Source organism: Phyllopteryx taeniolatus, chromosome 2, assembly GCF_024500385.1.
Source record: "Phyllopteryx taeniolatus isolate TA_2022b chromosome 2, UOR_Ptae_1.2, whole genome shotgun sequence".
In the NCBI taxonomy this organism is placed as follows: domain Eukaryota; kingdom Metazoa; phylum Chordata; class Actinopteri; order Syngnathiformes; family Syngnathidae; genus Phyllopteryx; species Phyllopteryx taeniolatus.
In genome coordinates, this window is record NC_084503.1 from 26,000,464 (window position 1) to 26,026,235 (window position 25,772).

At 42.4% G+C, this 25,772-nt stretch overlaps 1 protein-coding gene and 1 long non-coding RNA gene across 2 annotated transcripts in view; one reads left to right on the plus strand and one right to left on the minus strand.

The window, feature by feature from the left end:
* Positions 1 to 25,772, plus strand: part of tent4b (terminal nucleotidyltransferase 4B) — a 76,109-nt gene that overhangs the window by 27,027 nt on the left and 23,310 nt on the right. The window contains exon 2 of the mRNA XM_061765546.1: positions 11,114 to 11,237. Coding sequence (XP_061621530.1) covers positions 11,114 to 11,237 — 124 coding nt within the window. The remainder of the gene's footprint in view (positions 1 to 11,113; positions 11,238 to 25,772) is intronic.
* Positions 1,486 to 4,522, minus strand: LOC133474154 (uncharacterized). The gene is made up of 3 exons (XR_009787373.1): positions 4,385 to 4,522; positions 1,750 to 1,806; positions 1,486 to 1,658 (listed from the first exon to the last, which is right to left on the minus strand). It is a non-coding gene; the product is annotated as an uncharacterized LOC133474154 (long non-coding RNA).

Below are 25,772 nucleotides of genomic sequence, written 5' to 3' on the forward strand. Positions count from 1 at the left end.
CATGTCAGAGCAAATGAGAATCATGAGTTCAAAGGAACTGCCTGAAGAGCTCAGAGACAGAATTGTGGCAAGGCACAGATCTGGCCAAAGTTACAAAAAACAATTATGTTGCACTTAAGGTTCTTAAGAACACAATGGCCTCCATAATCCTTAAATGGAAGCCGTTTGGGACAACCAGAACCATTCCTAGAGCTGGCCGTCCGGCCAAACTGAGCAATCGGGGGAGAAGGTAAAGAAGAACCCCAAAATCACTGTGAACTCCAGAGATGCAGTCGGAAGATGGGAAAAAGTTCTAGAAAGTCAGCCATCACTGCAGCCCTCCACCAGTCGGGCTTTATGGCAGAGTGGCCCGACGGAAGCCTTTCCTCAGTGCAAGACACATGAAAGCCCGCATGGAGTTTGCTAAAAAACACCTGAAGGACTCCAAGATGGTGGGAAATAAGATTCTCTGGTCTAATGAGACCAAGATAGAACTTTTTGGCCTTAGTTCTAGGCGGTATGTGTGGAGAAAACCAGGCACTGCTCATCACCTGTCCAATACAGTCCCAACAGTGAAGCATGGTGGTGGCAGCATCATGCTGTGGGGGTGTTTTTCAGCTGCAGGGACAGGACGACTGGTTGCAATCAAAGGAATGCTAAAATAACGAAGGAGTGGCTTCAGGACAACTTCGTGACTGTTTTTGAATGGCCCATCCAGAGCCCTGACTTAAACCCAATTGAGCATCTCTGGAGAGACCTGAAAATGGCTGTCCACCATTTTTACCCCATAAACATGGCAGAAATGTGCGTGAAAAGAGCCAGTCACATTCTACATTTTCTTGTATAATGACAGAACGTAGAGCTAAACGCTTACCTGAGGGAAGTGAAATGGATGTCAGCTGTGACTTGGAGTTACCCTCCAAAGATGAGCCTCTTTTTACGAGAAGTCACTCAGTCGATTGTGTGGCGGTATCGCCAATGCATTCAAAATAAAGGCAATCAATGAAAAAAACGATAAATAATTATCTACTCCATTTAAATACATCATGGCTAGCATTAAGATGATGTTTCTACAACGAACTGTCTTTACAATGTGTGTAATTACCTTTGTTGTGTGTTTAATTTTACAGTAAACTTCAACTAGGGTGTCAATAAAACATCTTAAATAACACGCGGGGAGGGTAGAATAAAATACGTCATACGTTTGCTACTGTAAGCAACAGACTCTGCATTCAGGGTGCTTTCGCAACGCAGGAAATTGCATAAACACACTGCGTCGTTCGTCACATTAACTCATTCACTGCCAGCAAAAAAAACTGAGAAAACAGCCTTTTTGTGAAAGCAGACAAATCAAGCAGAACGACTGACGCATTTTTTTTTCTTTAGTGAAAATCTCAAACATTTGAACATAAAACAACACTGAGAAAGTACTTTTGACAGAAAAATAATTTATTTACAACTATGTACAGAATTTACATTAGACACAAATGCATGGACAAATGGGGCTCCCACACCTGCACGTTCTTCCTCCCCCTCCTCTACCGTTTGCTCAATAGTCCAGGTTTTTATTACCTTGTGCATAAAAATCTAACAAGGTTTTACTCACATCTGTATTTTATTCTTTGGTGGCGGTGAATAGGATCTTGTGTGGTTGCCATTGTCCTTGAAACCAGGACAACCTGTGCAGTTTAGAAATATAACTCTTACTATAAAAATACATTGTTGAAATTGCTGTCGTGGGACGTGGAGGAGAAAAAAGCTTTCAATTACCTTTTTTGTTTGGACTGCGTACTGGAATGGGAGTTGAACGTCTGCTGGATGCATAACCTGTAAGTTTTAAAAATATATATATGATTACTAGAGAATACTTTAGAATTAACTGTTAGTTACTGTTGCACTATCCTAAAAAAAGACAAATTATTGAGGTGACACTTTCCTAAGAAGAAAAATTTAAGCTGTTTTATGCGTGCATTTTGTTCCTTTACTATTCCCAGTGTTAACCGAACTGTCACCTAAAAGTAAAGTACGTATCGTGATTTTTGGCATACCGTTACAGCCCTAGTTACTAGTTAAAAGCGGTGTCGCATCAACGTCCGTCGTGGGATGTCGCCTGAATTGTAGTCGGCAGAGTGGAGACCTCAGCCAAAGCCAAACAATCCTAATATGGATCAGCATTGATTCTCTCCTTTGTATGTTTGTTTTTTCCCCCCCGCAAAACTAGCACTGTGAGAAATGCTAACATTGACAGCTATCAAGTAGAGCATGTTGTTGTTTTGGAAACTATTAACCCTTTATTGCTCAGTGGCTGTTTTTTTTGTCAATGTCTTTATGTCTCAAAAGTGTTTTCTTTCAATTGACTGTCTGTTGTCCTACTAGAGTGGGTCCAACTACCGGAGACAAATTCCTTGTATGTTTTTTGGACATACTTGGCAAATAAAGATGATTCTGATTCTGAAACACACTTTTCCGTACTGCAGGAGCAGTCTGTCTTTTGCAGAAGATTACGTAACTTTACTATAACCCAGGCAAGTGGGTTTAATAAACGGTGCCGTGGGGCCGCAGGACCTGTAATTCAATCCGAGGAGGTTGTGTAGGCGAGGAGGCTTACCATGGCCTCGCCCGTTTAATGGGAAATGAAACTTATGAATGAAACTTAAGCTACAGTTATGTTTTGTTGACAAAGAGCCTATGTTACTTTATTACTAAAACCCCTAATTCATTAGCTAAAAAGTCAAACTTTTTATATTTTTTAAAATAATACACTGAACCAGCATTACATATGATTGTGTTGTGCTGTTTTATTTTGGCCCAAAAGCTACAGAGAGCTGTGTGTTGTGAACATTCCAACTGGAGCTGTTAACTTTCCTTTAGTGTCAAATGAAACCTAATGGTCCTATGATGGGAATCTGGATATCTGCACTTTGTACAGGGGAGAGGAAAAAAAGTCAAACTTTCTATATTTTTTAAAATAATACACTGAACCAGCATTACATATGATTGTGTTATGCTGTTTTATTTTGGCCCAAAAGCTACAGAGAGCTGTGTGTTGTGAACATTCCAACTGGAGCTGTTAACTTTCATTTAGTGTCAAATGAAACCTAATGGTCCTATGATGGGAATCTGGATATCTGCACTTTGTACAAGGGAGAGGGAAAAAAAGGGCTTTAGTCATTACCATAGCGCTTTGCCCAGCTCACAATTTTGGACTATTTGAAGCAAACAAACATAACCACTATCTCAGTGTGCTAGTTAGTGATTTTTACCCTTCAATATAGGCTGTTTTTGGTTTTAGATTGTCGTATTACAGGAGACATAATGGAAAATTGACTTTTTAATTACAACCCCAATTCCAATGAAGTTGCGACATTGTGTTAAACATAAAATAAAATCAGAATACAATGATTTGCAAATCATGTTCAACCAATATTTAATATTCAAACTGTTATTTATGTTTAACACAACGTCCCAACTTCATTGAAATTGGGGTGGTAATAGTTCAGTCTGCCTGCCCACCTGTCAAGTGTGAAATTAAACTACAATGTAAATTGATGGCTGCTTTGTTCTAAAATTGTGTGTGTGAGCAAGCCCTTCAAAATGTTGCCGAATTTTAATGTAATGTACTTTACATAGTACCCAGTCAGGATTGGCACTGGGTCATGAAACCTCTTAGCCAAAGTGGCTAAACAGTATAATATAAAAATATATAAAAAATCTCCTATGCACGTGTGTAGTAGTTAGCAACAACATCATGTGTGTTTATGTGGCGAATCCTTTAGCCACACTATAAACCAGTCCTCATCACTGGGAGGGAAGCCGATAAGCCTTAACAATGTGGGCCCAATTAAAACTACCTAGTCGTCATCCAGGAGTAGGGCTGAACTGTTTGGGGAAAAAACTCTTAATTGCAAGTTTTTTGTTTGTTTGTTTCTTTTAAACAAATATTGCAATTGCGACGTAGCATGCGATGTTTCAGGAGGAAGTTTATCTTCATCAATATTGACTAAACACAAGATTATTCTATAGTATGACCAACACATTGTATATAGCCACCAAATAAACAACTTTATTGTAGGCGAGGTCTAAATGTTATGATGAATTGATATGAAGAATAAATCATTTTACAATTGAACTGTAAAAAAAACAACCTTCAATCACAGTAGAATACTAACTTATTGATTTAACTTTGTGCCTTGTAAAAATGAAATACTGTATAATGATGCTCTTGTCAGTAGCAGTAGCATGGCTGTCAATGTCAGCAGAGTATAGAGATAAAGTGCAGAGAGACATGAGTGACACTTTTGATCACTGTTCATTCATATGCAATTTAAAAGCGGTTCAAATAGTAAATTATATTAAATAATAATTAATGCACTTATCAATTAAAGTAAAAATGTTGAAGACTTACTTATATGATAATCCTCAAGGATCTTAAGGACTTTACATTAGAATCTTCGCAAATTTGAAATTTTTTTACTTGAAGATAATCTTTAATGGTAAATATTAGTAGGTTAACTTTAGCTGTCAGATAATTGCAACAGATTTCTAAAGCAGGACAAAGTGGTCTAAATTACATAAGGGGTGGTGGTGGGCGTGTGGGTGGGCGGGGGCATGACTATGGTAGTCATGAGGCACCAAATGACTAGTTAGCTACAGGACGTACGGCTCTGCTTTGAGCCAGCGCCTCTGCCGCCGCTCGGCATGATGACCAAAGTGGGATTAGCGGCTCGTCCATTTAAGGCAGCCAGCTAGCTGCGAGAACTAATGTGAATTAAGGAACACATTGAACATCAACACTTCAAACGTATGTCGTGGTAATAAATAAGCATGCTTCAATTTAACGCCAAGCGGCATCGGGTCTTGTCTTTCCCGATGCGCCGTTCCCCGCAGCTGGGAAAGCCTGTGAGCCAGACTGCTTAGCCAGCAGCGGCTGGACGGCTGATTGAAGCATTTTATAAAGCGGGGGAAAAACTAAACTATTAACTCCATTCACAAACGACAGAATGAGCGCGGTCACTTTAACTTATATCAGGAAGGGCTTTGGAGTTTTGACCCCGGCAGTTTGTATTGTGTGTGTGTGTGTGTGTATATATATTTATTTCATTTTCCGAACCGCTTTTCCTCACTCGGGTCGCGGGCGTGCTGGAGCCTATCCCAGCTATTTCGGACGAGAGGCGGGGTACACCCTGAACTGGTCGCCAGCTAATCGCAGGGCACATATAAACAAACAACAATTCGCACTCTCAATAACACCTACGGACAATTTAGAATCCTCAATTAACCTACCATGCATGTTTTTGGGAACACATGCAAACTCCACACAGGCGAGACCGGATTTGAACCCGGGTCCTCAGAACTGTGAGGCAGATATGCTAACCAGTCACCCACCGCCAACCCCAACTGGTACTTATTTAATACTTTGTACAAAAGCCTTTGTTTGTAATGTCAGCTTCAAGAGGCCTACTGTATGGAGAAACTAGTCACATGCATTGCTCTGGTGTGATTTTGGCCCATTCCTCCACACAAGCAGCCTTCAAATCTTGAAGGTTCCGTGGGCTTCTTTTATGGACCTTGAGTTTCAGTTCTTTCCATAGATTTTAGATTGGATTCAAGTCAGGTGATTAGCTGAGACATTTTAGCAGCTTTGTTTTTTTTCTTTGAAACCAATTGAGAGTTTCCTTGCCAGTATGCTTTGGATCATTATCCTGCTGAAATGTCCACCCTCGTTTCATTTTCATCATCCTTGTAAATGGCAGCAGATTTTTGTCAAGAATGTCTCTGTATGTTTGCCCATTCATCCTTCTTTCAATAATGTGAAGTTTACCAGTACCATTTTCTGAAAAGCGGCCCCACACCATCATGTTCGCACATCTGAACTTCACTGTTGGTATGGTGTTTTTAGGGGGATGTGCAGTGCCATTTCACCTCTGAACATGGTGTGCATTATGGCATGCAAACATTGCTCTCATCCGACCAGACTATATTCTCCCAATATTTAACTGGCTTGTCCAAATGTTGTTCAGCAAACTTTAAATGGGCTTTGACATGCTGTTTTTTATCAATCGGATTTTGCATCCTCTCCTCGAGCCGTCACCTTATCGTGGTGTAGGGGTTTGTGTGTCCCAATCATCCTTGGAGCCTAGTTGTCTGGGGCTTCACGCCCCTGTTGGGGTCACCCATGGCAAACAGGTCCGAGGTGAGGGACCAGACAAACCCCTATGAAGAAAGAATCAAATGGATGTAGGTTTCCCTTGCCCGGACGTGGGTCACCGGCCCCGGCCACCCCCTCTGGAGCCAGGCTGTAGGTGGGGCTCGAAGGCGACAGCCCGTAAGGGTAACGTGGGTCCCCCTTCCCATGGGCTCACCACTTGTGGGAGGGGCCATAGGGGTCGGGTGCAGTGTGAGCTGGGCGGTGGCCGAAGGTGGGGACCTTGGCGATATGATCCCTGGCTACAGAAACTGGCTCTAGGGACGTGGAATGTCACCTCTCTGGCAGGGAAGGAGCCCGAGCTGGTGTGTGAGGTTGAGAAGTTCCGACTAGATATAGTCGGGCTCGCCTCCACACACTGCTTGGGCTTTGGTACCAGTCCTCTTGAGAGAGGTTGGACTCTTTTCCACTCCGGAGTTGCCTATGCACCAAACAGCAGTTCAGCGTACCCTCCCTTTTTGGAGTCCTTGGAAGGGGTGCTGGAGAGTAGGCTTTATATGATCAGGATATTTTGGGCCGATCAGCAAGTTAAAAAAAAAAAAACATGACAGAAATAATGGGTGCTAATTTACTGCAATTAAATTACTTTAATAAATACTGTTAATGACATGCTTACTCTAACATTCTCACTGTCCCAGCTATATGGACGGGTGTTGTCCAGAGTTGTCTACGCTGCTAATAAATTAGGAGGTCACTGCATACATCACTTCAGACCGTGGGCAGGTTAAAGGTATGTTGTTATTATTATTTTTGTTATTTTTATTATTATCCATCCATCCATTTTCTGTACCGCTTATACTCACTAGTGTCGCGGGCGTGCTGGACCCTATCCCAGCTATCTTCAGGCGAGAGGTGGGGTATACCCTGAACTGTTCGCCAGCCAATTGCAAGGCACATATAAACAAACAACCATTCACACCCACATTCACACCTACGGGAAATTTAGAGTCGTCAGCCAACCTACCACGCACGTTTTTGGGATGTGGGAGGAAACCGGAGTACCCGTAGAAAACCCACGCAGGCACAAGGAGAACATGCAAACTCCACACAGGTGGGTCCAGGATTTGAACCCAAGTCCTCAGAACTATGAGGCAGATGTGCTAACCAGTCGCCTACCGTGCTGCCTATTATTATTATTATTATTATTATTATTATAATACTACTAATACATATTTGTAATATAAGATAACCTTTTAGTCCCACAATGGGGAAATTTGCGTTGTTTCAGCAGCAATTGTGGATATAGGAAATATAAATCTGTAATATAAATAGCATGCGAGAGAAGATGTAATTGTATGCGTACATGAAGTGCATTGTACAAAATAGAAACCAAAACTCCATAAATCAACTATCCAGTTCAGTGTATCAGCAACGTTATTTGTTTGTATGCAAAATAGAGTGCTGAGTTTTAATGTTGATGTTTGAGATCTGATTAATCTGATTTAACAGACTTTGGTTTTTTGTTAACAGGGTTGAAAACAGAATTTGCAAAGGTGATTTATACCACAGGGACAGATATTTTTGATGGTGAGACGTCGAAATATCATACACTGGTACTTTGATTCAGGTTGATGTAATAAACACATTAAAATGACAAATATTGAAGCCATAATTTAGTAACGATTATGGTATGACTGTCGCACAGATATGTTCTTGACAAAATTTTGAAACTATGGAAACTGAGACAAATTTGGACAAATTGTTCTGGAAGTTAATTTTTATAGGTTGGTAGCTCTGCAGAACCCCACACCGCACGACAGTTTAGTCACGTTCAGCCACATCGCTCCGCGTGCGGCGGGCCGAGAAGAATCTATTCAAAATGCAAAAAATCAGCTTGACTCTTGCCAGGCAATTTCCACTCACAAAGACAAACCAGCTTGTCTCGCTCCAAACTATTCTCAAGTGAATTCACAACCCACCGATATGAGCCTAACTCAGATTGTTTATGGCTCTTGTGTGTATTTGGAGCAGTAGGTTTTCTAGCCGTGCCTCAGTTTGCACAGAAAAAGGCGGTCAGAGAAAGAGGTCGGTGTACGTGGGCAGGGTGACCCGTTCTCAAGGACGCATGCACTCGGCACTGCAGTGACATGACACCGGCAGTGGGCCACAGCTGGGATTTCTCTTTTTGGTTGTTACATGGCTGTTGAATAAACCCCAGGCCTCTGCCGTGTGTCGTCCTTTGTGTTTTGTGCATATTCCTCTTTTGTTTTCACTAATTATTAACTTTACACATTAAGAGTAAAGGTTAGTCCATGTGTTTGTGGCTTTTCTGTGGCATTGGAACGTTACACATTGACATTTGCTTTTTCTATGAGTAGCAGAAAAATATCGATTTTCGGTACAATTGGAAATCAGATTTTTGTGGGGACATTTTTTTAAATTTTATTTTAATGCCATATCGCTCAACTTATTACACAGTAGTTAACTTGTGTTTACAGAAACGAAAACATATTTTTTAATTGGTGGAGCCCCCAAAAAGCCAAAGAAAAAGCAAACTTGCAGAGAATCCTCTAGATCAGTGTTTCTCAACTGTTATCACCCTGGGACCCGCTTTTTCCTATTGTTGCAAAGTCACGACCCCCTTTTATAGAGGAGAAATATTTTTTGTTTAAAAATAGCATCTGGAAACACATGTACAGAATGGTATTTTTAAATGCTATTCCAAACTAGTTTGCTGTACCACCAAAAGCATATTGGTGGCCATGATGTCCGCCAGCCAGATGTTGATCTGCACTGTATTTGTTTACAGAGCAAACTAGTGGCTAAAGTGCAAGGACGAAACATTTCTTGTCACTTTTCTACTATGTTCCATCTGGGAACTTGGTATGCCTCTTTACTGCACCGGAAAAATCTGAATACAAAAACAGAATTTTTTAGTAGCTGTCCGTGACCCACCCAAAATGGGCCCGCAATCCACTTTTGGGTCCCGATCCACCTTTTGAGAATCACTGTTCTTAATCAGTGATTCTCAAATTGTGGTACAAATATCACTAGTGGTACATTGGCTCCCTCTAGTGGTAGGTGAATGAATCACTGCCAAAGTACAGTTCTGTTGTTTTTAACTTTTATGTTCAATACATTTGCATTTTGTCTTTAAGAACTGTTTGTTTTCCAACTTTTATTTAGATACATTTTTTATTGATCTTTTATGTGCAATACATTATAAATGAATCATACAGTAGGTACAGTTGTTTTCCCCTCAAATTAATTTCTTGCTTATAACATTGTGACTTTATTCCTGTAAATTAAAATTTTTGTTCTTATATTTTGACTTTAGTCTCATAAATTACAAATGTTTTTCATGCAACATAGCGACTTTGTTTTTTTTCTTCTTCATTATATATATATTACATATATCTTTGATTTTCTTAATTTTTTTTATATTTCTTGTAGTGCTCTGTGTTAGTCTTGGATATATATTTTTTTTAATTCTCAAAATATTTCTACTTTATTCCTGTAAATCTTGGGGTGTTATTTTTCCCAATAGAATCACAACTTTGTCAAATAAGTCGTTTTTTTGCCTCATAATAGTATGACTTTATTTATGTATAGTTTGAAAATTTTCCACATAAAATTTGGACTTCATTCTTGAAAAATTACGGCTTTTTTTTCATGTACGACTTTTGGAATACAACCTTTGTCTTGTTTTAGAGCTAAATGTAATGTAAATGAAGGCCTACTACGCTCCTGTAATTTAATGTATCTCATTAAAGTGGTACTTGGAGAGGAGACTATTTTTTGAGGAGGTACTTAGTGTAAAAGGTTTTAGAACCACTGCTCTTGATGCTGAAGTCTCTTGAGATTTGGTGGCGTCAGCTACATGCTCCTTGCATGATTGCTCGTCATGATGGAACCCATCATGACAAGTCGGTGGGGTAATAATTTTGATTACTATTAACTATTAATCTGGTATATGCAGAACCTACTTCCTTCCGCATGCGTTAAAACAGGTCGAAGCACTTCCTCATCGCTTGGGTGAATGGCGAAGGGGACCATGACAGAGCACCCGTAGGAACTTTAAACATCTAGAATGTTTTTTTTTTTTTAAAGATGTAACCACAGAATCGCAAATGATGACAATAGCTGATGTTTAGGCTTCGTTCATGTTACATATATGCAATTTGTATAAATAAATGTTGTATTTAACTTTTGTCTGAAGACACCATCCGTAAAGATTATTATTTTTTTTTCTAGCAAGTTCAGCTTCGAAACGTCATCAACCTGTGCTCATGCTCGTTAGCGCAGCATACACTGGAAGTCCACTAACATGTTTTGCTTCTTTGGTCATGAGACGTTCCGGATACAGAGGATTGACTATTGTTAATAGTAGAGCTGTGACTATCGAATATTTTTAGAATGGATTATCCTGTAGAAATTTCGTCGATTGGCAAACATGCATTTTATTCTCACTTATGTGGGCTGGAATTCTATCCTTAAACTGCATATGTTGGTTCTGAGTGTATGGTATAAGCGCTGTACAGAATTTAAGACAACAAAATCAGCCTTTGCTGATGGTTAGCATTCGCGATTTGCATTAGCACGCTAGCAATTACGATTTTAGGTAAGAAAAACCTCTAAATACCATTCAGCTCACCCATACATCATGTTATATGTACATTACATATCCAAGAGTGTTGTAAAAATCACTGACAGACACTCCTCTGTTGTTTTTAGCAATGTTTTTCATAGGCCCAACAGTATGTCCGTCTGCAACAAAATGTCCGTGCGGTAAGCGTGGACTGTGGCCAAATGGTTCCAGGAAATGTGCTTTCATTAATATTTTTTATTGCCCCAAGGCAGAAGTTTTTGCATCAACCAATTTTTGTGCTCAACATAAGTTAGCTTGCTTATTTGTTTATTTATGTGTTTATTTATCAATCTATCACAGCCCTATTTAATAGTAATATTGCATTTTTTGTTTTTGCCCAGATTACATGAAGAGATCGGAGACTTCTACGCGTACATCTCACCAAGGCCGGAGGAGGAGAAGATGAGGCTAGAGGTGGTGGACAGAATTAAAGGAGTCATCCACAACCTTTGGCCAAGCGCTGAGGTATAGCTATCCACAGTCTCCCCTTTGCTGCAACACACCGTTTTCTTGCTTTCTTTCTTCCGTCACTCTCTTCTCGAATAAAGTTGCTGCAACTTTGTAACATTTAAGGATACACGGCTAGAAATGACAAAAACAACCAAAAAACCTAGCTCTGCTTTAGCTCTGGATGCCACAGTATTAAACTCTGCATTCTCCCCCTTGCTTGCAGAACAATTTTTTTTTGCTACCCCCAGTCTCCTCTCAATAAAATTCCTGTGTCATTGGAATTTTTTAATATATGTTAAGAAATAAACAAACTTTAGCTCACCCGGTTAACTGTGGACACAGCTATAATATACTACTCCAGTCTCCACTTTACTGCCGTGTTCTCTTACTGGAGTGGTGTTCCATTTTCTTGCTGCCTTTAGCCTTCCCTGGAATAAAATGGTTTAAAAATTGAAATAAAATGGCGTCTTTGTAACATTTGAGATTACATGGCTAGAAATGACAAAAATAAGCACACTTGCTTACCGTTACTGTTTTTTAGCGCGAACGCTACAGTCGCCACTTTCCTAGAGTGGCCTGTTTTCTTGCTGCCCCCAGTCTCCCCTCCTATAAAACTGTCGCAACACTGTAATATTTGAGGATACATAGCAAGTAGGAAAAAAAAAGCACAAACTCTAAAGTTTGATTACCCCATTTGCTTTGTATGTGGCAGCATTATACTCCGCAGTCTCCACTTTACTGCTCCCCTCAGTCTTTTCTCAGTAAAATTCCTGCATCATTGTAACATTTGAGACTTCACTGCTAGAAATAACAAAAATAAACATCCTATGCTTTAACTCTAGATACTAGAGATACTAGATAGGTACTACTTCTACTATTTTTTAATAACATTTTTTTTTTTTTTTTTAGCTGACTGTAAAACTATAGCTCCTTGAATGCATCGCACCACATTGCCCACACAGGCCAAGGTGCGCACAGCAGGGACAGCAGATACTGTCATGGCTTTGTATAAAAAGACACAAACGCTTTTTTCCTCCCTGACTCTCTGACATGAAATCAGACAAAATTTTTCCTGTTTTAGGTCAATTAGGATGACCAACATTATTTGCATTTGCTAAATGGCAGAATATTGTGAAAATCTTTTATTTTTTTTATTAGACAAATATACATAATAGACCATAGTCACCCCAGGCGTGCGAGTGTTTTTAGCCATAGCTGTATTTATTTTTATTTATTGTTTTGTATTTCTATTTTTTTTTTAAATATATATATACAGTGGAACCTCGATAAAACCGAGACCGATATAACGGATATCTGATAAAACGGACCGTCGGGACTGAGCAATGTGTCTAAAAATAGTTTCCATTTGTCACTTCAAATCCCGTTGACAAAGTCTGTTAGTTTCAGAATTAGCCGGTGTTGTTTACTGGCACGCTGGCGTAATGCAGCCAGAGAATGGGACTGATGAATTTCCATGTCACAGATATACAATATGACTAGATCCAATTCTAAAAGACGTGCCTCCCGTGCCTAGATGGCGGCCATGTTGAATGTGGGGCATTGACCTGGCGGCCATGTGATGATGGTCCTGTCTATAGTCTATTGTAGATAGAGCGCTCAGCAGAGAGAGAGCGGCATTGCTGTAGTGTTAACTCTGAGGAACACAAAAAACAAGAAGTCTCTGGAGTCTGGAACATGGTATTTTTGGTACACTAACAGTTTTTTTTTTTGGTCAAGCTGTTCACCTTTGGCAACAGATATGGAACTAGGAAGCACACTAATTACTCACGGCTCATGAAAGTGACTCGCCTATGATGAGTACTCGACGTCAACAATGTCACCATGACCAACCACACCGGCATGGTAAATTTGGATAAAATGTGAAACTTTCAAACATTTTCAAGCTTTTTCGATATTTATTTACAATCACTTTGGACTGTAATGTGTTTTTAAGGCCTCGAAAAAAAACCTACAAACCAATAATTTTGTACTGTGCAGTAATATGGGTGCATTTGGCCTAAAAAAAAAAAAAAAAAGTACTTCAATGTAATGGACAATCGGGTAGATCAAACAACCCCTCTGCCCCTATTAGTCCGTTCTATCGAGGTTCCACTGTATTATTTTACTTGTTACTATTTTTTTCTCATATTTAAAGTTGTTTTGTTAGTTAAATAAATACTAAGTTTTGAAATCAATGAATAATCGTGTTAATTGTCTTGATTTTAATATCAATCAAAATAATCGTGATTATTCATTTTTGCATAATTGCCCAGCCCAAGCGGCCCGTGATCAAGCCTGTGGCTACTGGCTAGCTAGGCTACTAATGCTAGTTGAACTAACTACGGACGGAGAGCTGAAGACAAACAAAACACAGTTAAAGTAAAACAAAGTAAAGGCTGAAACGCAATCACAGCTGATGGGTGGGCATTCCGTGCCACACAAACTGAACACTTTATCACGGAGAATTGGAGAATAGTAAACCCGGTCCTCCAAACATGCATTGTGTACAAGAGAGCGACGGTGTGGCAGAAATACTGTACGGGGCTGTGGAAGAGGGGCAAATGAGCAAGTCAAACATCCTCATTCGTTCGTGACCACGGACAGTAATCAATCGAAGTGGCTGGACGTGAGATGTTTCGTGCAAACTTTTAACCCGGCTATACAGAGAGCGTTGGGTGTGCAGGTCTGGTGATTTCTGGCCAGAGTGGGACAGAGAATTTTTTTTACTTTTGTTATTTAATTCCTTTACCTCAATAGTTACATTGTTAAAGTTAATGGCAAGGACAGCAAGTTTGTTTCCCAAACTTAATCTCCACAGTATAATTTAGTCCTGAGTATTTTTTAAAAAGTAGCTATTTTAAGTTTCTTTGCTTTTACATATTTGATTTAATTTCTGGTTTACGGATCAGACCGGACGTCTGTAACCTCTGAGACTTTATTATTTTTTTATTTTTTTATTGTATTTGTTTTTACAATTATGTATAATTAAGTGTACTAAATAAATAGTCTACCTTTTGCAACCACAATCCCCCCCACAAAAAAAAATCGAATCGTGTCTCGAACTGTGGGTCAGAAATCATGATACTTACCGAATCATGACCTTGGTGTATTGTTACAGCCCTACTGCAGTGTAGTGCGTCACATTTTTGTACCTAATGAGCATCCCTTGTGAGCAGTGAGTATCCTGGCTGTGTCACGGGACCTTTTCTCTAAAGGACAACTCGAGGTGAAATGGCTGAGACGGTGAGCTTTGTGTGGACAAAGAGCCTTTTTCAGGATACTCCAGCGCCACCAAATGTCATCACAACCAAACCTTTTAAGCTGCGCGCTACCTTCAACTTCCCGACAGAGTTGGTGCGCCCCTTCTTCTTTGCACCCGCCTTCAAAAAAAATTTCAAATAAGCTTTTATTGTTTGTGTTTATTAAGCAGAAGTGGGTCGTAACGCACTACATTTACTCCGTTACATTTACTCAAGTAAAATTTTTTATAAAGTGTACTTGCCAGAGTACTTTAAAGGCAATATACTTTTTACTTTTACTTGAGTATTTATGTGAAGAAGGATCGATACTTTTACTCCGTTACAATGATCGACATGCCGTTCGCTACTTTTATTTATCCATTCATGCATGTGCGTGTTTTTTTAGACTCCATCTTTGACTTCCGCATAGGGTTTCCGTTACGCCAATCAAACGTGAACGCTGTCATTTCACTCCAATTCACCAATCAGACGACACAAAGCAGTTACATGACCACACGTAGCCTTCGCGAGCCAATCAAAATGACTAATTTGGGGGGAGGGGGGGGGAATAGCTGTGCGAGTGCGTTTATAGACCAAAAAACAACAGCTTTGTCATGCAGCTCTTAAATTGTGACTGCCCAAACTTGGATATTTCAGCCCACTTCAACCTTGAGAAAAACCTTGCGATAAGTTGCAGATATTTCTGCTGTTGTTTTGGCAGTGGGTGTGGCAAAATTAGCACATGTGCGCACACACAATCACTAAGTCTAGTCAGCAAACAGCTTCTTCATGAAGCCATTTAAGTGAATAAAGCAAATCATGTTTCTGTAGGGCCCAATGCATGTGTTGTTGGTTTTTTGGCAGTTCAAAATTTAAATGGTGGCAGGTGTATGTCGACTCCCATATATTATTTTTTTTTTTTTTAAATTTGATGTTCATGTTCTGATCTAAAAAAATAAAAAAATTGGTTACTCACAAATTACTCGTAGTTTTTTCATTGAGGACTTTCTAACTCTTAAGTAAATATTTGGATGAATACTTTTTACTTTTACTTGAGTCATATTATTCTAAAACAGTACTCTTACTTGAGTACAATATTTGGCTACTCTACCCACTTCTGTTATTAAGCCACTTAACCCACCTCAACATCCCGACTGAGTTGGTGCACATCCTTTCCCTCACACTCCCTAACCACAGCACCCCCCAAAAACTCAAACTTTTTATTGCAGTCTGTTCCAACTCTTCAAGCCACACACCCTTTACAAATTCCTGACACAGAGTCGGCGCACATCCTCCACTCCACATACGTTCAATACAAGGCAAAAAAGCTTTTATTGCGAACCTTTTGAGCCCTGTATCCTCTTCAATATCCCAACACACAACGGCTCCCCAGCACGCTCCCTAAAAAATGAATGCATCCATCCATCCATTTTCTGAGCCGCTTATCCTCACAAGGGTCACGGGAGTGCTGGAGCCTATCCCAGCTATCTTCGGGCAGGAGGCGGGGTACACCCTGAACTGGTTGCCAGCCAATCGCAGGGCACATATAAACAAACAAACCAGTCGCACTCAAGTGCAATTTAGAGTCGTCAATTAACCTACCACTCATGTCTTTGGGATGTGGGAGGAAACCGGAGTGCCCGGAGAAAACCCACGCAGGCACGGGGAGAACATGCAAACACCACACAGGCGGGGCCGGGGATTGAACCCCCAGACCTCAGAACTGTGAGGCAGACGCTCTAACCAGTCGGCCAACGTGCCGCGCCTTTATTGCAGTCTTCACCTATTTTTCAAGCCAGCCCCCCCACCACCACACTCATACAAACACACCCCACCCCCTCCCGTTCTAGCTCCCAAACGAGTTGAAGCAACCCCTACCCTTAGGGCTGCACAATTATGGCCAAAAATAATAATCATGATTATTTTGATCAATATTGTAATCAGGTTTATTAATCATGATTATTCTTAATGTTGGGGGAAAAAGCTTTATTTCATTTTACTACATATTAACAAACAATATCTAACTCTTTCAGTTCAAAATTCATCTTTAAAATAAGCAATTGATGATGATAATAAAAAAAATACCCCAAAAATTCTACTTAGCATTGGCTAATTGAATAAATGTGCTGTTACAAAGTGCAATCACAAATGGCAACTTAATGGAAGCAAATAGAGTTAATGCGTAGAAGGCAATAACATTAGGCGGCAAGCACTGACTTTTCATTTTAAAATCCCCGTCGTCAATATACTGAATTGTCAAGGATGATGAGTCTCCGTTTTTCTGCTTGATCATTGGTCAGTCGTTTACGGTCACAAACTGCAAAGAACTCGACAGTTGTGATTTCCCTCTCTACTTAATCCCGTTTTTTTTCATTGCGGTCAGGCAAACCGAAAATTTGGAGCCACAGCAGGCGCTACAACAATTGTTAATAGTGTCTTACCATGACACACCGCCTCTCCACCAACGTGCTGAGAGGGCAAACTTCAAAATAACAGCTTCATACAGACCCTTTCCAAAAAAATGTAATATCATGGAAAAGTGTATTTCCATAATTCCATTAAAAAAGTTAAACTTTCGTAGATTATCGATTCAGGGCCCACAATTTAAACAATTTCAAACATTTATTTGTTTATTTTTACATAATTTGGGCTTCCAGCTCATAAAACCCACAAAATTAGGAATTAAAAAAATTAGAATACTGTGGAAAAAAAATCACCATTTACTTCTCAGTTTTTGTAGATTTTTTTATTTTATTTAGCGTCACATTAAATCAATGAAAATATGGTACTTTCAAAACGATATGTTAATCTTCAATACTTGGTTGGGAATCCCTTTGCTTTAACCACTGCCTCGATGCCCCGTCGCATTGAGTCAATCACCCTGTGTCATTGCCTGGGAGTTATGGAAGCCCATATATCCTTGATGCTTGCTGTCAGTTCTTCTTTGTTTTTGGGTCTGGTGCCCCTCAGTTTCCTCTTGATAATACCCCATAGATTCTCAATGGGGTTTAGATCTGGCGAATTGGCTGGCCAGTCCATCACTGTGCTGCCATGGGTATCAAAGCAGATTTTGGTGCTTCTCGCGGTATGGGGAGGGGCCAGGTCCTGCTGGAAGATGAAATCTGCATCTCCATACAGATCCTCAGCAGAAGGAATCATGAAGTCCTCTAAAACATTCTGGTAGACTGTTGCGGTGACCTTGGATTTAAGAAAGCAGAGTTTACCAACACCTGTACTGGACATTGCACCCCAAATCATGACTGACTGTGGATATTTCACACTGGACCTGAAGCAGCTTGGGTTCTGTTCTTCACCCATTTTCCTTCAAACCCTTGGACCTTGATTCCTGAATGAAAGGCACACTTTACTTTCATCTGAAAAGAGGACCTTGGACCACTGGCCAACAGTCCAGTCCTTCTCCTTGGCCCAGTTGAGACTCCTATGTTGGCTCAGACTCAGAAGTGGCTTGACCTGAGGAACCCAACCGTTTTAGCCCATCTCCCAAATGGGTCTGAATGTGATGGTTTTTGAAGCTGTGACTCCCGCCTCATTCCACTCTTTCTGGATCTCTACTAGATTCTTGAATCTTTTCTGTTTGATAATCCGCTGAAGCCCACGGTCATCTCTTTTGTTGGTGCATCTTCTCCTGCCACACTTTGTCCTTCCACTAGACTTTCCATTGATATGCTTGGACACAGCACTCTGTGAACAGCCAGCCTCCTTAGCTATGAACTTTTGTGGCTTACCCATCCTATGTAGACTATCAATGATGGTGTTCTGGCCAGTTGTCAAGTCTGCAGTCTTCCCCATATTGAACCCAACTGAGACAATTAAACCGAACTGAAGCTATTTAATGGCACCTGGGGAAACCTGTGCAGGTGCTTTGACTTTAATAGATGATTAGTGTGTTACGCTCAGTTTAAAACATTTATGGCCTGCAAAATTTAGGCTGATTTCTTCCTGATTTTGTGGGTTTTGAGCAGGAAGCCCAAATTATGTAAAAATAAACAAATAAATACTTTAAATTGTTTAAAGGTCAGAGGACAAAGATTGAATTTTTTTCTTGATAACTCTAGAACCCCTTTACAAATCAAATCTGCCATTTCGAAGTGATGATATGGCAGATATACAGCAGTTAAATCGATAAATATGATGTAGAATGCGCCTTCTGCTTTTTGCATCCAGCCCCTTCCAATCTGTCTCTTTCCGGCGCTGTGACGTCACACAAGCCAAACATCCTGTTCATTCGACGTTGTGTGCGATTGTGCCATGCTGTTGTTCGGTCCTTGTATATTTGTTGTCGTATGATTTAACAATGTCACAATGGTTTATTGTGTGGCATTTGGTTGTACAAATGGTTCAGGCAGCGGCAAGAGTTTTTTTTTCCAAGTGAAAAAGTAATATGTGACCAGTGGATAGGCAAAGTCGATCGACAGAGGAAGCAACGTGCTCAGCTATGGGTGCCTAGCAAGCATTCCAAACTGTGCCGTTCACTTCGAACCAGCGTGTTTTGAGTAAGACTTAGCAGAAAGCATTGGATACAGAGGCAGAGGCTGAAACCAGCTGCGGTGCCAGCTATTTTTCCTACGGGCATCGGGACCTCCACCGCCAGCAAGAGAACTATATCTCGTAGCCGCCACGATGCAGCAGCGAAGCGGTGCAGACAAGAGGTGAGCATTTCCTTGTATATACCTACGACACTATTATGGTTACTATGCACTGGGGAGTAGGAAAAAAAGACCCACACAGTGCCTTTCAGTACTGTCATCTGTACTTTTGCCTATATGACAAGCCAACAGACACACGGCAAAGACTTTGTGTGCGGCGTCTTATAACCCAACTCGAGCGAGGGGCACACAATATATATATATAGGAATACTGAATCCTATGTAAAAGCTTATGCCGTGTCACTGAAACATATATGAATATATAATACGTATAGTCGTGCTAAAAAATATTGGCACCCCTGGGGTGGCATTATTTCAAGCCATGAGTGTATAAAAAGACATGCTTTTGACATACCGTCACATCGAGCCAGTGGCCACTCTCTTTTTCTGTTGTACAGCTGCTACTTGGCTGCTTGTCCTCGTCATTGTCTGATCGGCTCAAACATGTACGCTTTGACGATGCCAAGTTCAGTTGGGTGCTCCTGTACGTCGAAATCCCCCTCCTCCACATATTCTAACACGTTGCTCGCCATTGCGTATAGTGTGTAGGACGCTGTGTTTGTCAATTGCAACATCACTTCTAGTAGCCCTTGCGGTGGATAGAGTAACCACACCCCAGTGTCTTAAGCTTCGGGTATGTTCGGGGAGGACTCAATATGCGTCATAAAGGACTGCGTCATATTTAGCTAAACTATGGTTGAAAACTTGCTGGAAGTTACGTGGATGTATTACATAACATATAAACAATGCAAATATGAATTTTAACTGACCCCTTAACATCTTTGTCATCTGACCTTTACATTTTGGGCCCTCAATCTATAATCGATGAAAGTTTTAACTTTTTGAATGGAATTATGGAAATAAATTAACTTCCATCCATCTATTTTCTTCCGCTTATCCAAGGTCAGGTCGCGGGGGAAGTAGCTTTAGCAGGGACGCCCAAACTTCCCTCTCCCCAGCCACTTCCTCCAGCTCTTCCGAGGGGATCCCGAGGCATTCCCAGGCAAGCCGAGAGACATAGTCTGTCCAGCGTGTCCTTGGGCGTCCCAGGGGTCACTTCCCGCTGGGACATGCCCAGAACACCTCACCAGGGAGGCGTCCTGGAGGCATCCTAAACAGATGCCCGAGCCACCTCATCTGGCTCCTCTCAATGCGGAGGAGCAGCGGCTCTACTCTGCACTTGATGACCGAGCTTCTCACCCTATCTCTAAGGGAGAGCCCGGACACCCTGCGGAGGAAACTCATTTCGGCCGGTTGTATCTGGGATCTTGTTCTTTCGGTCACGACCCACAGCTCATGACCATAGGTGAGGGTAGGAACGTAGATCGACCGGTAAATAGAGAGCTTCGCCTTTCGACTTAGCTCCTTCTTCACCGCAACGGATCGATACAAAGTCCGCATCACTGCAGACGCTGCATCAATCCGCCTGTCGATCTCCTATTCCATTCTTCCCTCACTCGTGAACAAGACCCCAAGATATTTGAACTCCTCCACTTGGGGAAGGATCTCATCCCCGACCCGGAGAGGGCACGCCACCCTTTTCCGACTGAGGACCATGGTCTGAGATTTGGAGGTGCTGATTCTCATCCCAGCTGCTTCACACACTGCTGCGAACCGCTCCAGTAAGAGTTGGAGATCACGGCCTGATGAAGCCAACAGAACCACATCATCTGCAAAAAGCAGAGATGCAATATTGAGGCCACCAAACCGGCCCCCCTCCACGCCTCGGCTGCGCAAAGAAATTCTGTCCATAAAAGATATGAACAGAATCAGCGACAAAGGGCAGCCTTGGCTGAGTCCAACCCTCACCGGAAACGAGTCTGACTTACTGCCGGCAATGTGGACCAAGCTCTGACACCGCTCGTACAGGGATCGAACAGCCCCTATCAGGGGGTTCGGTACCGCATACTCCCAAAGCACCCTCCACAGGACTCCCCGAGGGACACGGTCTCCGCCTTCTCCACAAAACACATGTAGACTGGTTGGGTGAACTCCCATGCACCCTCGAGGACCCTGCCGAGGGTGAAGAGCTGGTCCATTGTTCCATGGCCAGGACGAAAACCACACTGCTCCTCCTGAATCTGAGATTTGACTTCCCGACGGACCCTACTCTTCACCACCCCTGAATAGACCTTACCAGGGAGGTTGAGGAGTGTGATTCCCCCTGTAGTTGGAACACTCCCTCCGGTCCCCCTTCTTAAAATGGGGGACCACCACCCCAGTCTGCCAATCCAGAGGCACTGTCCCCGATGTCCGCGCGATGTTGCAGAGATGTCAACCAGGACAGCCCTACAACATCCAGAGCCTTTAGGAACTCCGGGCGAATCTCATCCACCCCCGGCGTCTTGCCACTGAGGAGCTTTTTAACCATCTCAGTGAACTCAACCCCAGAGATAGGAGAGCCCGGCTCAGAGACCCCAGACTCTGCTTCCTCATGGGAAGGCGCGTTGGTGGAATTGAGGAGGTCTTCGAAGTATTCTCCCCACCGACTCACAACGTCCCAAGTCGATTTCAGCAGCGCCCCATCCCCACTATACACAGTGTTGATGGTGCACTGCTTCCACCTCCTGAGACGCTGGATGGTGGACCAGAATTTCCCCGAAACCGTCCGGAAGTCGTTCTCCATGGCCTCGCCGAACTCCTCCCACGCCCGAGTTTTTGCGTCAGCAACCACCAAAGCTGCATTCCGCTTGGCCAGCCGGTACCCATCAGCTGCCTCAGGAGTCCCACAGGCCAAAAAGGCCCGATAGGACTCCTTCTTCAGCTTGACGGCATCCCTCACCGCTGGTGTCCACCAACGGGTTCGGGGATTGCCGCTACGAGAGGCACCGACTACCTTACGGCCACAGCTCTGGTCGGCCGCTTCGGCAATAGAGGCGCGGAACATGGTCCACTCGGACTCAATTTCCCCCGCCTCCCCTGAGACGTGGGTGAAGTTCTGCTGGAGGTGGGAGTTAAAACTCCTTCTGACAGGGGATTCTGCCAGACGTTCCCAGCAGACCCTCACAATGCGTTTGGGCCTACCAGGTCGGACCGGCAACTCACCACCAGGTGGTGATCAGTTGACAGCGCCGCCCCTCTCTTCAGTCGAGTGTCCAAGACATGCGGCTGCAAGTCCGATGACACGACCACAAAGTTGATCATCGACCGGCGACCACGTGGGCAATGACAGTGAGACCTGGTGCCGAGTGCAGGTGTGGACACCCTTATGCTTGAACATGGTCTTCGTTATGGACAATCCATGGTGAGCACAGAAGTCCAATAACAGAACACCACTCTGGTTCTGATCGGGGGGGCCGTTCATCCCAATCACGCCCTTCCCGGTCTCACTGTCATTGCCCACGTGAGCATTGAAGTCCCCCAGCAGAACGATGGAGTCCCCAGCGGGAACGCTCTCAAGCACCCCCCCTCCAAGCACTCCCAAAAGTGTGGGTACTCTGAACTGCTGTTTAGTGCGTAGGCACAAACAACAGTCAGGACCCGTCCCCCCACCCGAAGGCGGAGGGAGGGTACCCTCTCGTCCACCGGGGTGAACCCCAACGTACAGGCGCCGAGCCGGGGAGCAATAAGTATACCCACACCTGCTCGGCGCCTCTCACCATGGGCAACTCCGGAGTGGAAAAGAGTCCAACCCCTCTCAACAGGACTGGTACCAGAGCCCAAGCCGTGTGTGGAGGCGAGCCCAACTATATCTCGTCGGAAGTTCTCAACCTCACGCACCAGCTCAAGCTCCTTCCCTGCCAGAGAGGTGACATTCCACGTCCCTAGAGCCAGTTTCTGTAGCCGGGGTTCGGATCGCCAAGGTCCCTGCCTTCGGCCACCGCCCAGCTCACACTGCAACCGACCCCTATGGCTCCTCCTACAGGTGGTGAGCCCTTGGGAAGGGGAACAGCGTTACCCTTTTGGGCTGTGCCCGGCCGGGCCCCATGGGTGCAGGCCCGGCCACCAGGCGCTCACCTTCGAGCCCCACCTCCAGGCCTGGCTCCAGACCCCCGTCTTGGCAAGGGAAAACTAAATCCATTAATTTTGTTCGTCATGGGGTTTTTTGGAGCAGTGCTTTGTCTGGTCCCTCACGTAGGACCTGTTTGGCATGGGTGACCATACCAGGGGCGTGAAGCCCCAAACAACTTAGCTCCTAGGATCATTGGGGCATACAAAAACCCATCCACCACAATAAGGTGACGGCTCAATTTCCATGATATTGTATTTTTTTGGAAAGATTCTATATATTACTTCATTGGATAATCAATGCCATTTTTACTTTTATGCTTAATGAAGCCTTAACCATACTTTCGCCCCCTGGTGGCTGGCTGATTTGTTTGCAAATGCAGCACTTTTTAATATGCTAGGGCACTGTAGCATTTTAAATGTAAAAAATCACTGACGATCAGCGTCCTTTAATCGTGGCAGCCAAATTACCGGTTACGATTAAAATTCAATCAATTGTGCAGCCCTACCTACCCTCTACACAAATGTGCAAAAAATTTAAAGTTTTTATTGCAGTCTTAGCCCAACTTTTTAAGCCATACACTCCCTTCTGAACTCTGACAGTGTTGGCACACCACCACTCCCCCACACACGCCTCACACAACTCGGCTTTATCCGATCAGGATTTTTGGGACCGATCAGCGAGTTTAAAAAACGATAACCGATCACCGATCCGATCACAAGTTGGAGGAATGTGTCTATTTAAATGACCTGTTCATTTACTGTTTATACTTGTGTACTTAAGTGCTCAAAAAATTATATTTACAATAAATAATGTATCTTTGTTCCTCTATTTATGCCAGTGAGGCATAGTGACAGACAGAACAAATGAATGGTCTTCTATTAGAAGGCAGGAAATAAATACAGTAATTAATGTATCCACTTTCTGTAACATGTTTGTTTGTTGGTGTGCCGTGAGATTTTTCAATTGTAAAATATGTATATAATATAAATTGGCTTCATAAAGGTTGGAAATCACTTCTCTCGTCAGATCGTGTATTCTAATCATCCATCCATCCGTCCATTTTCAACACCGCTTATGCTGGTTAGGGTCGCGGGACACTGGATCCTATCTCAGCTGACTTCGGGCGAAAGGCGGACTACACCCTGAACTGGTCGCCAGTCAGTTGCAGGGCACATATAGACACGGACAACCATTCGCATTCACATTCACACCGTCACTGAGTGGGAACTGAACCCACGCTGCCTGCCCCAAAGTCAGGCGAGTGTACCACTACACCATCAGCGACTTTGTATTCTAATCAGTCAGGTCAAACCAACATTACATGACATAAATAATGGGTGCTAACTTAATGTAATTAAATTATTTTATTTTTAATTAAATGACTTCACCCACACAGAAACGTTAAAGCATGATTCGTCAGAACGGCGGCATGTTTACGTCCAACCGTTCATGCTACCACTAGCTTGCTAGGCTACGTAACATTTTATTGCCTGCTTGTGAGCTGTGTCGTATTAAAAGTACGTGAAAATACCTCAAGCAAGCCTTAAACGAACGTCCTCTCCTGTCCTGAGCACCGGTGACCACCAACAAACATTTTTCCCCCTCATTTTGTCCTTATAGTACAGTCGGCTCGCTCCACTGTTGTTGTCGCCATGGTGTATCCGGTCGCATTTGAATTGACAAGATAAAGCCCAATGATCGGAAAAAATGGGATGTGATGGTATCTGAATACAATATTTTATTGCAGTAGTCTTTCAATCATGAAAGAGCAAATTTGTCTTGTAGTCTGCTCCGGGCATTACGTGTTGCCTGTCTCAGATGTCTTGTCTGTCCCACACCGCCGACATGTTTATTTATTTATTTATTTTATTTAATTTTTTTTATTTTTTTTAAAATAACTTAATTGGCCGTCAGATAGTTACAGTACTACGTCAAAAGACACACGACAAGGCTAAAAATAAACTAGCTTTTGGATTCAAATATACTGTGCACGCGGCGACGCGTAGTAAATGTCTTTTGCGGAGCCGATCAATGACGTCATTGATTGGATCGGCGAATTATGACATTAACGCCGATCAGAGTAAAATGCTAAATATCGGCTGATACTGATCAGCCCGATAATATCGGTGTAAAGTCTACACACAACACAAGCCAGTGAGTTGCTGCTGTGCGCAGTTTGGTCGGGCGACCAGTCGACGAGTTCATTCATTCACAAAACAGTACTGCAATCAGCTTAGCAACCTACATACAAAAATAGACATGCTACATTTTTACAGTAGGGGTTTAAGAGAAGGCTTCAATCTATTTATGTTCAGCCAGCAGGCTCAACAGGAGGTTTAAAAGGTGGAAGGTTGGACGAGCTCATTGGCTTAAAATACTATTTTTGTCTTTATTGTTGCTTCTGATTCATACAACATGCTCCCCAATGCAATAGGAAATGGGGTGGGAGGACATGATATACAGGTAAATCTAAATAAATTAGAATACAGTAGGAGAGTTCATTGTGTTGTTGTTGTATTGTATTTCAACATTCCAATTGTAAAAGTGAAACCCATAAATTATAGATTCATTCAACACAAGAAATACTTTTCAACCTCATTTACATATTAAAATCAACCTTTTCAACCTCAATTATGTATTAAATTATTTTTTTACCTTTTTCACTCTTATTTAACAAATAGATTTTTCAGTG